Here is a 16,676-nt window from a genome sequence, read left to right on the forward strand (position 1 = left end):
CCCTCTCTTAACTGTAACCATGGTAACAGCTTATCACTTACCGCTACTTGCTGGTGCCGCTTCTCTTCCAGTTCATCTCTGAGATTTACCAGATCTTCCTCTATACACTGTAATCAAAGAGAACTGATTCAGAGGAAGCCAAGTTACATTGTCTGGATGTATAAGATTGTAAAAAGAAATCAGGGAACAATGATGACTACGATAGAGATTGTTAAATTGGTAGCAATGATGATATAGTAGCCTGTATTTCAAATAAGAGCACCTCTGTCACACGTCACTATGCAATAATATTAATTCTACTTAACTATATAACTTAATCGCTAACTGGATCTCAAGGAATAACTCTGGTAAGTGTAACCATGGCAACACCATCACTTACTATTTTGCATTGCAGCCGATACTCGCACTCTATCAAATCATATTCCAGCCTTTCCAGCTTTCTTTCTTTAAACTGTAACAAAAAAACTGTTTCAGCGGAAGATCAGCGTGGTGATAGTTTGAGTATAAGTACAAGATTTCATGGAGGCAAAGTGGCAACTATCATAATGATGATGCTGATGATTATGCAGTGTTAAAAGCACCAACACCACAACCACAACTACTTTTTGAATGAAAGGTGCTCAGGAATGCCTCTGATAAGTGTAACCATGGTGAAGGCTCATCACTTACTTCTTCCTCCTGCAGCCACAACTTTTTCTCTTCCTCGTGTTCCTGTGTCAGCTGCTTGACTTTTTCGTCCTGTAACTGCAACAAAGGCGGGTTCAAACTAGCTGTCACTCAGCTAGGTTTCAGTTTGACAGAAATAACAGTGTGATTATGAACTATTACAGAATAACACACACAATAACCAAACTGAAAGAAACCTACTATAAAATGAGTACCGGTATGTATCATGGGAGGACTTTAAACTTTTTCAAATATGGACCACTACAGGATGAAACATCGATATCTTCCCATACCACATGCCAAAGGATATAAGTACTTATATCTTTGAAAATAAACTAAAAATTTTAACTCGCCACTCTATAAAAGCAGAGACAGTCACGATGTGAGCTTTGGCAAAGTTATATACTTATTAGGTAACAGTTCCGTACAGTACACAAAAGTGCATACTGAATAATTAGCAAAGCAACATCTTTAGCACGACTCGTGGCTTATGGGCCATCTAAAACACTGACCTTCATCCCTTTGAGTGCGAGTTCTTATATGATGACGTACTAACAACCATATAAAATACCAGAAAAAACTACGAACTTATTAAAATATTGTCACTTGGTCCAGGGCGCATCGGAATTTGGTGCAAGATTAATAATTGTTTTAATATGGTCCTAAGTTCCAATTGCATTTAATTAATTAAAACACGATCAAGTTTGTCCAAGCAGCATACATTCTGTGCAAGGATAATTCTTCTAAAATGTTTTTAAATGTTGTTGTATCTAAATAATTAAAATGGGATGATTTGGTCCAGGGAGCATCCGTTTTCAGTCAAAGAATAATTCCTCTAACTAATATATTGCTACATTAGTCTTGAATACATTATTTAATAAATCACTCGAAGCAAATTAAAAATATAGCATAGATTGTACACGCAAAATAATTTTTGTAGTAATCCCATTGTCCATCTATGTTCACGTCAATCAGACCAATGAAAATGATCCTGATATATAAATATCATTTTAGGAAATACAGGAAACAAATAAACTCATATAAGTTAAGTAATAGAAAATATGTAGACAAGCTTTATGGAATAATTGATAATTAATAAATAATTGCGTATATATTTGTAAATTTATTTCATCTCTCACTTTCATTCGAACACGAAATAACGCAATTCAGTTCGAATCAGGCGTCAGTCCCGTTTGTGGTGTGGGAGGATTTCGAAGATTCAATGACTACAGATGTGGTCATGCCTTGTCTTTACCTTTCCAGGTCACTCACCTTCTGAATGGAATATAGCGTGCATACAAATTAAAGTCTTGAAAGAATCCTTAACAACTGCTCTAAACAATCGTGATTAATTTACGTTCTCCTAGCTGTAACTATGGTAACTACATACAAGTGACGATCTCTTACCTTTTCCAATTGTTTGTACACTTTTATGAGTTCTTCCTGTTTGTTTAGCAGTTCCTTCTCCTTCGTGTTCACAACTCCCATCCCCGCAGATTCCTTGTTCTTCTCCGCTCCTTTGCCTTTCTTTCTTGTTTCCAAGTCGATTGAGGATATCCCGATCTGCACCTCATTGAGGTTCTTCACCTCTTCCAAGAGAGGCAGGACTTCCTCCTCCAGGGTCTTCACTACATCCTTCAGCTCGAGGATTGAAATGGATTTCGCCATCCTGCACAGCCCAAATAAGAAATACGAATCCATAATTGCAGAACAATAATTAATTAATTAATTAATTATCTTTAAATATAATTTGTATTCAGTTGTGACCTTGCAGAGAAACGTAACCCTAGTTCATATTGGCTTCAGGCTGCAATGAATGTGCAAGGAATGAGTGGGATTTTTGGCTCTGAAGGACGCAGCTTCCTGGCAAGATCTTCCCTTCGCTCAAATACAGCTTCAGCTGTGTACAACTTGTCCTCTGACTGAGACAGAAGTTATCGTACTCATTTGCATGCCTAGGTACTTTAGCCTATTAGTTTCAGAATATCATGGTGACATGGCTAGTTTAGATTCGTTCCCATGCATAGGTGGGTAGCCACAAACAGATCTAAATTCTTATTCCGTAGGCTTGTATTTAATGATGTTTACTGACTACCTTATAAATACTGAATAATTTTTCTTATGTTTGGAGCAGAGATGGCCTACTGTTTTCTCGCAATTATAACATTGTACTACACAACACGTTTTAATGACAGCATTGACAACACATCGTGAAATAAATATGCTAGAGGACTGAAATAGTACATTATGCAACGAGCCTATAATGGTATTAATTAAGACGCGAGTATGTTTATGAAACGAGCGCAAGCGAGTTTCATAATTTTCATACGAGCGTCTTAATTACCATCATAGTCAAGTTTCATAAGACTTTTTATGCTCGACCATATTTCTAACTTGAAATTATTCATACAGTAAGTATTCATGTTATTCTTATCTGACTGAGGAGCGGAACTGACCTTGTGCAATACCTCGTAAATTGTGAGATGTGCGCAGACGCGAAAGTATTGATTTTTTCCGAGAAACAAATGTCGACATTGACCTTGATATAATCTAGAGAGTAAAATAAACATTAATCTTGATATAACCTTGAAATTGAATTAGACATTGAAAAACGAGATGACAAATTGAATTTATTTGAATAGTATTTACGATTAACGCTAATTATTATAGTAACAGAACTAGTTGTCTTTCGATTGCATATCCGAGAATAATCGATACTTGCGCTTTCATATTGCTACAATGGTATTTTCTGATTAGTGGAACACCTGAGCTTTAATGAATAGGTGTACTTTAATGAACTGCATTAAAGGGCTGCTACCAGGTGTATAATTACTACATTTCGGCATGGTCGAGCATAAAAACTATGTCAAGTAATGCTTCCCTGCAGATCAATTTAAAATGTTTATAAAAAATTCAAGAGAATACGAAAAGATTTATTGCATATGGAGTTTAAATAATGTTTATGTTAGAAAAATAAGGTGATCAACTTCTGATCAGAAAATATGTGAGACTTAATCACGATCAATTTAGCGCGTGATGGCTGCGTGTAGTGCTGTGACATTGATTGCGTAACACAGGCAACACCGCGCTATGTGCAGTCAAACAGTGCGAACATTTCTTCAACATTCATGGGCAAGCGTCACTCTAATGCTAGATTTAAACTCCAAATGGCTAAGTTGACTTAATGAACGTCCAGCTGCCCTGGCTCTCACACATTTCTCTACAAACGGAGGTGGTGGAGGGGGCAAAGTTTGGAGGGGGTTCCTTCTCTGCACACGGGGTTCGACTCCGAGGCAGGCAGGCTATTAACACGCAAAAGACGGATAACACAGTGTAACGCTTCGCATCTAACTTCCGTGACGTCACTCTTTACGTGCACGAATGGCGGGAGTGTAGAGCATTTGCAAGATAAATGTATGAATATGTGACCCGTTGAGCGAAAAGGGACCTAAATTCGTAAAAGGAAATTTTACAGGAGAGCAAAATAACGAATTTACGGTGTAAAAACTGCATTTCCATGTTTTGACATCTTGCGCTACCTGTAGGCTCTTTATATACTAAACTAGGACGTAGTTTTATACAGTGCTTCTTAACTACATAATCTTTCTTTTAGTTGCTAAGAAAACAAGAGAAAACTTCAATTGCACTTTTCTCGAAAATTACATAATGTAATATGAACATTCAATACGTAGGCCTAATATATTAAAAACTACAGCACCTAGAAACATGAATTTTTTAATCCTCAGAATTTCATTCTCTTTTTGAAACCACAAGAAAAAAAAAACAAAAAATGAAAAATCTGACTTTAGGTTCCATTTCCTACAACTAGTCACATATGCAGAAGTTTAGTTCACAGCTCACTGTTTCCATGGTCACTGGAATTAAAAGAAAAATACTTTCATTTTCGGAACTGAACTGTTTTATGTTGCCGAAGTGTACTGCTTAAAGTCGGCCAGGATGGCGCAGACGATGTCGTGCTGGTCTTCTGTGCCCGAGGTTGCAGTTTCGATCCCGCCCTACGTCGATGGCATTTAAGTGTCCTTAAATGCGACAGACTCATGTCAGTAGGCTTCCTGGCATGCAAAGGAGCTTCTGCGGGACAAAATTCCGGCATCGGCGACGCTAATACAAACTCAGCAGTTGCGAGCGTCATTAAATACGAGTAAAATATAATTTTAATCATATTGCTTGAAGATCAACAGTGGCTTAGAGTTCCTATTTTCGGAACTGAAATATGCTATGGTTAAAAATCGAGAGTGATATTGCGGCTTAATGTTTCTATTTTCGGACCTGAAATATGCTATGCTTAAATATCGAGAGTGATATTGTGGCTTAGTGCTTCTATTTTCGGAGCTGAAATATGCTATGCTTAAATATCGAGAATGATATTGTGGCTTAGTGTTCCTATTTTCGGAGCTGAAATATGCTATGCTTAAATATCGAGAATGATATTGTGGCTTAGTGCTTCTATTTTCGGAGCCGAAATATGCTATGCTTAAATATCGAGAGTGATATTGTGACATAGTGCTTCTATTTTCGGAGCCGAAATACGCTATGCATAAGTATCGATAATGGATTTACGCCTAATTATCATTGCTGATGCAATCCTTGCTATAGGCATCCAACAAGGAAAACTCAATGCGCAGAAACCAGCGGGCGTGACTGTCTCGCGCAGATGACGTATGCTCCCGTTCCCAGCATGCTCTCACGCCTACTGCAGGGGAGTAAGAAGGGTATAGCATGCGCGCCGCGAGGAGTCCGAGCTGAGTTTTGCTTGTAGGATACCTATAATATGGCTGCTTTCCGTGTAATGAAGTTTGAACATTACACTGAGGAATTTTACGTGAAAAACATGTCCAGAAACGAAGTTAATATAACAGTTCTCTTAGACCTATCTGAATTCAAGATTTCGTTCTAATTTCTAGTGGCTAATCACTTAGTTATTTTAGCGCACATGATTTCAATGTTTTATTCGGATTTATGAAATGTGTGTAAATTTAAATTCAGAATATCTCTCAATACAGAAGCAACTTACAGTCAAACCGCAACACTGTTTAAGAATTTATTGCCAGAGGCACGAAGAAGAATGGCCACCCCTGTTTATATATCCATCTATATTGCGATTATGACGTGTTGCTTCATCTTCCATCTCTCAGACTGTCTACACAAAACAATTTTACAATTTATTTCTTTCCTAAGTTCAGCGACCTCAAAGCAATCAGGAAATACTACCGACAACTGAATGCTAGACACGTTATTCTTCTGCTTCAAAATGGATGAATAACGTATTTCTCAATACAATACCATAACCACCGCACATCCTTCATGCTGACATGGGAATCATGAGTTATGGCGTGCAGAGTCTCTTACCAGTTCCCAGTGATGACGAAATGAAGAGTCCACTGCAAGAATGATGGATGTCACTTTCTTTTCGAAAATGAACCAAGACTGTCAATGCATAGCTTAAGACATATAGAATGTACACAGAGAGTTATATGGCATTAACACTGATAGTCATTCTCCAGTAATGATCGGAAAATCACAGTTAAGCTTTGAGCGCTAAGCATTTCAAACTTTCAATTGCTTCTCCTGAGAAATGTATTCCTAATGACATCCATCATTCTTGCAGTGTACTCTTGAAATGAGAGAACCAGGAATTTCAGCCCGCCATTCTTTATCCGTTCCACACTCTTGTTCTCTATATGAAGAAGAAGAAGAAGAAGAAGAAGAAGAAGAAGCTGTTGTTACACAGCCAGAACTTACCTTGTGAATTGAAAATGAAGTTATGTTAACACTGAGCGAAACGAAGAACGGTGCTACCAACAGTGACGGACTTCTGGTCAATTCCGAACACAATCGTACACAGACTTTGTACACGGCGAGAAAAGTGAAGAAGTTCGAACCAAAAACCACTTGGTTGAAAACGAGAATGAGTAGTGATGCAGCCCTGCTTCTGAGGAGTTATATAGTGCCTTATCTACCGGTTAACAAACAGCCAGATAAAGCTGTCAGACAGCTTACACAAGCAAGGAAGAGGGGATCTTACAAGTGGCGTTTGAATAACTTACAGCCAATGGGAGAAAGGATTATTATTTTAAAATGTTACAATGTAACGATAAGATATTGCAATGACTTTCATTTTAAAATAAATATTAATAAGATATCAGTAGAGATAAATCACGTGACTGGTACCACAAGTCAACAGCTTGTTATCCTGTCCAGAGGTTGCACAACAATCCACTCACCGTGTGATAAAGTTCTGGCTTTCTTAATTACTGCAGGAAATCTCATTTCTATGAACACATTTTCCTTCGCTCGTATTAAATACACTAAAACTCAAAGAATGAATGGCTGGAAATTATGTAAGCTTATATTGCAGATATGGAATCCGATGTCAACAACAACAATGGCCAAAGCCCAACACCGTAACTCAGATCAGAGATATATAGGCTAGGCCTACTTCCACCATGACTCACTATATGCATTTCTGGATTCACCCATGCTTGCTAAATGCCCTGTCCATTTAAAGTCTGGATTTAATGTTCACAATTATGTTAGGTGAAGAATACAACGCACTATGGTATCGGTAAAGTAAATAATTACCAAAATCTTGACACGTAACTTATGCAGATCTACATTTTTTCAAAACCTAATTTCAACACTGCCAGAGCCTTATACAGTTACAAGCCGGAGCATGGGTAAGTTTGGCAACGCAGAGTGGAGGCAGGAGATTTTAAAATGATATTGTGTTTGTTCATAACGCGTATTTTTTTCAATATTACTTAATCTACAAAGGTAAGATCAAGATTCGGAGTAGTGATGTAAATTTTTACGGGTTCGAAAATAGTATTTTATTGCAATCAATTAGCTATACTTCAGAATACGGCGTAAGTAGGTTACTTGCATACAAAGGCTGCCACTTAAAATAATTACAAAAAACATGTTGTTATTCATAGTACGAAGGTAAGTAAATAAATAAAAAAGATATTCCTTGCACCGAAAATAATAAAATCAATAATGCAATAAAGACGTAAGTTCCTACGCAGTATTCTTAAGTTCCATTCAGTTAACAAATTTGTGGCTAGTAAATTGGCAATGTTTTGCCGCTTAATGTTGTTTCACCTCTGACGTGAAAGGTGTAGGATATCATATGCATTTTAATTTCATGTAATTATGTCGCGCTTTTCTATAAATATTTCAGATGTCCAGGAAGCCAGTTTTAGTTTGAACTTGGCCAGTCACCATAACAATACTGTTATCCTAAATTATTTATTATAAACTTTTTAAAATATAATTTTAAATAAATATAACTACAGAAAACAAGCTAAGAATGTAAATTATGCAAACAGGCCTAAAATAAAATGTAAACAGAAGAAACTATTGACATTCCTATTATAATAAAAGTATGAGGATGTAAATACAGTTAACCCAAGTGAAAAAACCTATGAAAAAAATATAAAAAACATACGTTCAACATAATACGTAACAAAACGCAATATAATCTATTAAGTACATTTATGTGTCAATTAGCGTAAACTCAGTGAACTTTAAATCCTCTAAAAAAATACGAAGTGAAAAGAAACATGTTTATACATCATTTATTACAAAATAAATAATATTAATAAACAAACCTTGAAAACCAACAAAGTGATTATATGCATCTACAAATTATAGGTAGTTCTGACGTATAGCAGGCATTCCGAATCTTCAACAAAACTGCAACATTTATGGGATCACAAAACAGCTGTTTACAATGACTTTGAAAACCAACGGCGTAACTTTATTGATATAGCAGGCGAGACCCAACAATTTGACTAGAATTCTGATACACACAAACCACAAATAAAACTATATTTAATATTTAGTAGAATAGTCAATTACTTTGTCATCAATAACCTAAAAATTCCCAAAGACTGCAACCATTTTATTTTCATTTATTGTCTTGTTTTTTTATCGCCAACACGCACATAGTTTATAATACATCAACAATTAACGTTTGGTATGACCACGAACATAATTCCATCGACACACACTTATACTGTAACATTAATTTACATTGGAAATCGGCATTAGCACAAACACGTGTTCTGTATGTTAGGCCTCCGGTTGACAGTTAATTACAGTGTTGCCGACGTATGGCTCCGGCTTGTAACTAAAGAAGGCTCCAACACGCCAACTACGTCTAACGATTTCCTGTTCCAGGCCAGATATGCAAGAAATGCCCTACTCTGTGAAATTTCTGTGATTTCATAGAAACAGGCTCACCGGGTATCAGTGAAGAAACGAAAACATTTTCAAATTTGTGTCTTTGGACGATTGCGACATTCCTGTGTGCCCTGTTTGATTCTCTTTTTCTTGCACAAAACAAGATGCATTACCGACCATATTAAGACTAATACAGAGCGAAAATCTTAACATTTTCAATGTCTTTAACGTAAGCTCCCTTCGTAGATATAACTTATATTACAGATCGTTCAGTTGTATTGCCTGTAGTGATAAGATGCATTAACTTTATATTCATAGACGCCGTTTGACTTCATTTTTCGTATATGCCTTTTTTAAACTTGGAAATTAGAATTCTAGGCCTAACTATCTCTCCACCACACTTTGTCAAACATTTGTTAATGTAGTTCCAAAACCAAATTAAAGCTTATTAAAACACGTAAAGCACACGGACAGAAAGCTGAAATTCTCATCGTAATTTAAGCTGGGATGCGAACTACGTTCTCTTGTTTATTACATCTGTAGGTTGTAAATCAGGACTGACTTTAAATCAGTTTCTTACTTCTGTCGTAACACATCGTCCTCCACGGGTTCGTAAACTACTTGAATTGTAAGATTTACAGAAAAAAAATCTTCAATCGTGACTCACCGCATCGAACGCAGGACCCAACCGCACATGTCTCGCGTCGCCACTCATGTAAACCGAGCTCAGGTTCCAACCACCACAGACAGAGGGCTGTTGTGCGTTGGACGTAGTTCAGGCAATCAGTAGGCCTATATACCGTATATTAAGATTTTTTATTAGATCTTAGATTAACTAATTGTACAAAGTACAGTTTTAGTCAAAAATAAACACATTTTCATATAATTCATAGTTAGAAATGAGTTTCAAAAGTGTAGGCCTTATTGCTTCTTTATTAACGTTAAACACGTGTAGGCCTATTCAATTGTTCTACACATCTCATATAGGCCCATAAATAAGTTGTAGTAATGCAATAGAAAACTGTATCTGCCTCAATTAAAGTTGCCACACTCGACTCCCGTCCTGGGATCTAGAAACTCCCCAACCCTGACACAAACAAAACAAATGAGCAACTCATCCCGCACGCTGATGCAGTGAAGAGGAATAAAATGCGGAATTGAGTCGACATGGCATTCTAGAATATACGCAGACTCCCCCGCAGTCGTGTTAGCACAACGCCAGACTTACACGTGCAAAATAAACAATATGGCGGACATTGTTACTTTTATTGCAGATGATAACAGTGGAACGTCGTCACTGTGCTAGCAGCTGGATGCGGGTTCGAACCCCGTCGGGGGTGAAGGAATTGTAAATGCGATGGAATCCGCAGCATGGCTCTCTCGGAAGGCAAGTAAAACTGTGCTGCCCTGTCGTAGATTACAGCACGTGACAGAACCTTGTTCATGATACAGGGCTCCAGACTACATTTTGTAGGTCATACCAGGCGGCGCTGAATTTCCACTGAATATAAGTATTTCATATTATGCTTATATAATCGATATTGCACGCCCTTATGTAGTGAATTATAAGAAACATATAGAATCAGGAACACTGGAAGACCCTATGAGCAAAGCTCATATTCCAGTGTTGTTTCATCTAGGCCCTACATAGACTTGAAGAAATAGGGCCTAGAAAAGTATACAGAGAATATATGAAGAAAAAAAAGAACAAAATTAATAAATGTATGATGACATAAAAATTAAAAAAATGTAGTGCTCCTACATAAACTAAATCTAAACAGGCCTATAACTTATAACCAATGTGTAATGTCTTTTATTAAATTTAACAACAGAAAATATTGAGAATACAGAGTGAATTTTTGTTAGGTTATTCCAAGTTACAGCACCGGTATTTTACGCGTTCAACACGATGTGAAAAATACTGAAAGATTATAGCAGAATTGATTTCTGTGTTTATTGTTATTCATTGTATTCTCGGAGTTTCATTCAGGAGTTGGAGCCAACTGTCATACCCTTATTCCTGGTTACCAGCACCGGTATTTTATACGTTGAACACAATGTGAAAAATACTGAAAGATTATAGCAGAATTGATTTCTGAGTTTATTGTTATTCATTGTATTCTCGGAGTTTCATTCAGGAGTTGGAGTCAACTGTCATACCTTTATTCCTGGTTACCAGCACCGGTATTTTATACGTTGAACACAATGTGAAAAATACTGAAAGATTATAGCAGAATTGATTTCTGAGTTTATTGTTATTCATTGTATTCTCGGAGTTTCATTCAGGAGTTGGAGTCAACTGTCATACCTTTATTCCTGGTTACCAGCACCGGTATTTTATACGTTCAACACGATGTGAAAAATACTGAAAGATTATAGCAGAATTGATTTCTGAGTTTATTGTTATTCATTGTATTCTCGGAGTTTCATTCAGGAGTTGGAGCCAACTGTCATACCCTTATTCCTGGTTACCAGCACCGGTATTTTATACGTTGAACACGATGTGAAAAATACTGAAAGATTATAGCAGAATTGATTTCTGTGTTTATTGTTATTCATTGTATTCTCGGAGTTTCATTCAGGAGTTGGAGCCAACTGTCATACCCTTATTCCTGGTTACCAGCACCGGTATTTTATACGTTCAACACGATGTGAAAAATACTGAAAGATTATAGCAGAATTGATTTCTGTGTTTATTGTTATTCATTGTATTCTCGGAGTTTCATTCAGGAGTTGGAGCCAACTGTCATACCCTTATTCCTGGTTACCAGCACCGGTATTTTATACGTCCAACACGATGTGAAAAATACTGAAAGATTATAGCAGAATTGATTTCTGTGTTTATTGTTATTCATTGTATTCTCAGAGTTTCATTCAGGAGTTGGAGCCAACTGTCATACCCTTATTCCTGGTTACCAGCACCGGTATTTTATACGTCCAACACGATGTGAAAAATACTGAAAGATTATAGCAGAATTGATTTCTGTGTTTATTGTTATTCATTGTATTCTCAGAGTTTCATTCAGGAGTTGGAGCCAACTGTCATACCCTTATTCCTGGTTACCAGCACCGGTATTTTATACGTTGAACACGATGTGAAAAATACTGAAAGATTATAGCAGAATTGATTTCTGTGTTTATTGTTATTCATTGTATTCTCGGAGTTTCATTCAGGAGTTGGAGCCAACTGTCATACCCTTATTCCTGGTTACCAGCACCGGTATTTTATACGTTGAACACGATGTGAAAAATACTGAAAGATTATAGCAGAATTGATTTCTGTGTTTATTGTTATTCATTGTATTCTCGGAGTTTCATTCAGGAGTTGGAGCCAACTGTCATACCCTTATTCCTGGTTACCAGCACCGGTATTTTATACGTCCAACACGATGTGAAAAATACTGAAAGATTATAGCAGAATTGATTTCTGTGTTTATTGTTATTCATTGTATTCTCAGAGTTTCATTCAGGAGTTGGAGCCAACTGTCATACCCTTATTCCTGGTTACCAGCACCGGTATTTTATACGTCCAACACGATGTGAAAAATACTGAAAGATTATAGCAGAATTGATTTCTGTGTTTATTGTTATTCATTGTATTCTCAGAGTTTCATTCAGGAGTTGGAGCCAACTGTCATACCCTTATTCCTGGTTACCAGCACCGGTATTTTATACGTTCAACACGATGTGAAAAATACTGAAAGATTATAGCAGAATTGATTTCTGTGTTTATTGTTATTCATTGTATTCTCGGAGTTTCATTCAGGAGTTGGAGCCAACTGTCATACCCTTATTCCTGGTTACCAGCACCGGTATTTTATACGTCCAACACGATGTGAAAAATACTGAAAGATTATAGCAGAATTGATTTCTGTGTTTATTGTTATTCATTGTATTCTCAGAGTTTCATTCAGGAGTTGGAGCCAACTGTCATACCCTTATTCCTGGTTACCAGCACCGGTATTTTATACGTTCAACACGATGTGAAAAATACTGAAAGATTATAGCAGAATTGATTTCTGTGTTTATTGTTATTCATTGTATTCTCAGAGTTTCATTCAGGAGTTGGAGCCAACTGTCATACCCTTATTCCTGGTTACCAGCACCGGTATTTTATACGTCCAACACGATGTGAAAAATACTGAAAGATTATAGCAGAATTGATTTCTGTGTTTATTGTTATTCATTGTATTCTCAGAGTTTCATTCAGGAGTTGGAGCCAACTGTCATACCCTTATTCCTGGTTACCAGCACCGGTATTTTATACGTTCAACACGATGTGAAAAATACTGAAAGATTATAGCAGAATTGATTTCTGTGTTTATTGTTATTCATTGTATTCTCGGAGTTTCATTCAGGAGTTGGAGCCAACTGTCATACCCTTATTCCTGGTTACCAGCACCGGTATTTTATACGTCCAACACGATGTGAAAAATACTGAAAGATTATAGCAGAATTGATTTCTGTGTTTATTGTTATTCATTGTATTCTCAGAGTTTCATTCAGGAGTTGGAGCCAACTGTCATACCCTTATTCCTGGTTACCAGCACCGGTATTTTATACGTTCAACACGATGTGAAAAATACTGAAAGATTATAGCAGAATTGATTTCTGTGTTTATTGTTATTCATTGTATTCTCGGAGTTTCATTCAGGAGTTGGAGCCAACTGTCATACCCTTATTCCTGGTTACCAGCACCGGTATTTTATACGTCCAACACGATGTGAAAAATACTGAAAGATTATAGCAGAATTGATTTCTGTGTTTATTGTTATTCATTGTATTCTCGGAGTTTCATTCAGGAGTTGGAGTCAACTGTCATACCCTTATTCTACAGAATACAATTGAATGATACTGAGCAAGCACATGCATAACGGAGGACTGCAGCATGGCCACTACGTCTCTTCGTCCCCAATTAAGCGTCTCATCCAGGGCCGTTCGTCCCTGTCGATCCTCCAGCGCCATGTTGCAACAGCTGCAGAACACTTCACGGTACCCCTAGCGTTCAGCCACATGCAGAGCATTCCAGCCAGATGGTCCTGCCTTCATATCCAGCCAACCCATAAAGTTCAAAGCCCGACCAGTCGACTGTTAGCCTCATGTCCACATGCCTTAGCAGTGTAGGCGATCATCCAACAAATACGGAGGTAGACTTTAGTGTGGTTAGCACGACGATCCCCCCAGCCGTTATAGCTGACTTTCGTGAACAGATTTCGCTACCCATCGTAGCTTCCTAAGTGGATTACAATGCTGGGTGGACAACGGTCCCATACACTGGTCGAAATTGTAAATAAAATATTTGGGGCTAAGAGGGATGAAGTTACAGGAGAATGGAGAAAGTTACACAACACAGAACTGCACGCATTGTATTCTTCACCTGACATAATTAGGAACATTAAATCCAGACGTTTGAGATGGGCAGGGCATGTAGCACATACGAGTGAATACAGAAATGCATATAGAGTGTTAGTTGGGACACCTGGGCGGAGAAGAACTTTGGTTAGGCCAAGGTGTAGATGGGAGGATAATATTAAAATATATGTGAGGGAGGTGGGATATTATGGTAGGAACTGGATTAATTTTGCTCAGGATAGGGACCGATTGCGGGCTTATCTGAGGGCGGCAATGAACCTACGGGTTTTATAAAAGCCATAAGAAATCGGAGTCTTTAGTGAGATAACACAGACCACAAGTTGCAGGCCTACCAAATTACAAACTGGACATTGAATCGAAAGTATATATAAGCTAGGTAGGTCTATATCTAACGTAGGCCTAATATTTCGCGAGTAGGCCTGAACTTGCTGGTGGACTAAATTTCTTGCAGGTCGTCATTTTACATTTCCAGATTCATTCTGGTGTAATGCAGGCCCACACCGATTGAGGGGTACACGAAAACAAAAGTAGAGAGGGAAACTAACGTCAGTACCGCATACTGACGTCGGCACTGGAGGCGAGTTGAAAGAATAACTCCGGGTCATTTGTGACTGACGTTAATTATGTAGGCTATGTAGAGTCACTGAATGGCGAAAAATATGTCAGGGATGTCCGATGCCGTCTGTACTAATTGTAAATGTCTGATACCGTACTGAAGGGTGTTACCTACAGGCCTACGCATATTTTGTGTACCTAGGCTAGATCTAGGCCTAATGATTGTAGGCAAGCTTTCCTCTCATAGTCTATCTGAGATATAAATAAGTTAGGCCTAACTGTTTAATTTGACACTTATCTCTTTCGATATAAGTATGGCGATCACAGCGTACATGACCGTAAACCCTGCTTAAGTTTTTCGAGTTATCAGTGGCGTACTATATGAACATAATTAGGACAACTTTCTAGGCGTGAATGTAGATTGGTTGAGCAACAGTGATGCCAACGGAAATGCTTTCGTTCACATAGATATTGTGAATAAATATAGGCCTAGGCATAAAAATGAACGTAGTATTGATGTGAATGTGAGCAGCAGGAATATTAGAGGCAGTCAGTGGCGTATCAAGGTCATCGAACAGTGTCAGGCGACATACTTACTGTGCTTGAAATAGCCCAGATGAGATGAAGGATCAATGGCGTTTCACAGTCACACAATAACAAGAATCTTGTATGATTTAAACCGACAGTGACACCAACATAAACAATTTTCAAATATTTTTATTTGAATATTTTGTACAGTAATTTGAACAATAAATGCAAAGATAATTCAATAGGCATATTGATAATAATAATAATAATAATAATAATAATAATAATAATAATAATAATAATAATAATAATAATATTCGCAAGGTATCAGTGGCGTGTCAAGCTCCAACCACAACTAAACCACACCACACGAGAATAACGACAGCCTAGAGCAATGAAGTAACAGCATTACACGCAGGGCAGTGATGCCAACACAACACATTCCCGCTGGTTACTGTGATATAAAGGTAATGCTGTCGTGTTGGCAGCACTGCGCCTGCTCAGCCCTGCAGCATGGCCGCCACTGCTGTGCGCCCCCGATGACGCACCAGGTCCAGGGCCGTCCGTCCCCTCTTATCCCTCGCCCCCCGCTCAGCGCCATGCTGCAACAGCAGCTGCACCACTGGGGCGTGGCCACGCCATGCTGCACAGTGCAGTGCAGTCCACTGGTCTGCATCAGGCTCGTTGGGCCGCGCCCCGGCAGCCAGCAGCGCCCTGCACGCATCCTGGCGGCCTGCACATGCTGCCAGCCACAAGGGAGTGTAGCCAGCATGATCCACGGCGTTCACCAGGCTGCCTGCATCCAGGAGCAGCTGCACCCTGTGTGTGTCCCCCCGCTCCGCTGCCCGGTGTAGCTCAGTCCAGCCTTGGCTGTCCTGCTCCAGGCTGGGCCCGACCTCAGCCGCAGCTCTGAGCTTCTGCAGCAGACAAATCAATCTGGTGAGAAGAAGCTCAGCCAGCTAGGTGACAGTTCACTAGGCTGAGTGAAGCTGATGGCAGTAGTAGTGACAGTAGCCATAACTACGGTAATGTCAGCAGTAGTGACAGTAGGCATAACTACAGTAATGTCAGTAGTAGTGACAGTAGCCATTACTACAATAATGTCAGTAGTAGTGACAGTAGCCATAACTACAATAATATCAGTAGTAGTGACAGTAGCCATAACTACAATAATGTCAGTAGTAGTGACAGTAGCCATGACTACAGCAATGTCAGTAGTAGTGACAGTAGAATGACTACAATGTCAGTAGTAGCAACATTAGCCATAACTACAGTAATGCGAGTAGTAGGGACAGTAGCATAACTACAATAGTCAGTACTAGTAACAGTATCCATAACTATAGTAATGT

The 16,676-nt window shown here is 38.3% G+C and overlaps 2 protein-coding genes across 7 annotated transcripts in view; both read right to left on the bottom strand.

Moving 5' to 3' along the window:
• LOC138712308 (meiosis-specific nuclear structural protein 1-like) overlaps positions 1 to 6,668 on the bottom strand; it is a 138,292-nt gene extending 131,624 nt beyond the window's left edge. For 2 of the 6 annotated variants that reach the window (XM_069843968.1, XM_069843958.1), the window contains exons 1-5: positions 6,430 to 6,668; positions 2,074 to 2,335; positions 670 to 744; positions 380 to 451; positions 42 to 107 (exon numbers count right to left, since the gene is read on the bottom strand). In XM_069843968.1, the coding sequence (XP_069700069.1) occupies positions 42 to 107; positions 380 to 451; positions 670 to 744; positions 2,074 to 2,334 (474 nt within the window). In that variant the 5' untranslated portion in view covers position 2,335; positions 6,430 to 6,668. The remainder of the gene's footprint in view (positions 1 to 41; positions 108 to 379; positions 452 to 669; positions 745 to 2,073; positions 2,336 to 6,429) is intronic. The other 4 variants (XM_069843949.1, XM_069843941.1, XM_069843976.1 and 1 more) reach the window with 3 other exon arrangements.
• An 8,838-nt stretch (positions 6,669 to 15,506) lies between these two features.
• Positions 15,507 to 16,676, bottom strand: part of LOC138712340 (golgin subfamily A member 6-like protein 1) — a 37,278-nt gene continuing 36,108 nt past the window's right edge. Inside the window, exon 15 of the mRNA XM_069843997.1 lies at positions 15,507 to 16,244. Within this exon, the coding sequence (XP_069700098.1) occupies positions 15,828 to 16,244 (417 nt within the window). The 3' untranslated portion in view covers positions 15,507 to 15,827. The remainder of the gene's footprint in view (positions 16,245 to 16,676) is intronic.

Source organism: Periplaneta americana, chromosome 2 (genome assembly GCF_040183065.1).
Source record: "Periplaneta americana isolate PAMFEO1 chromosome 2, P.americana_PAMFEO1_priV1, whole genome shotgun sequence".
NCBI lineage: Eukaryota > Metazoa > Arthropoda > Insecta > Blattodea > Blattidae > Periplaneta > Periplaneta americana.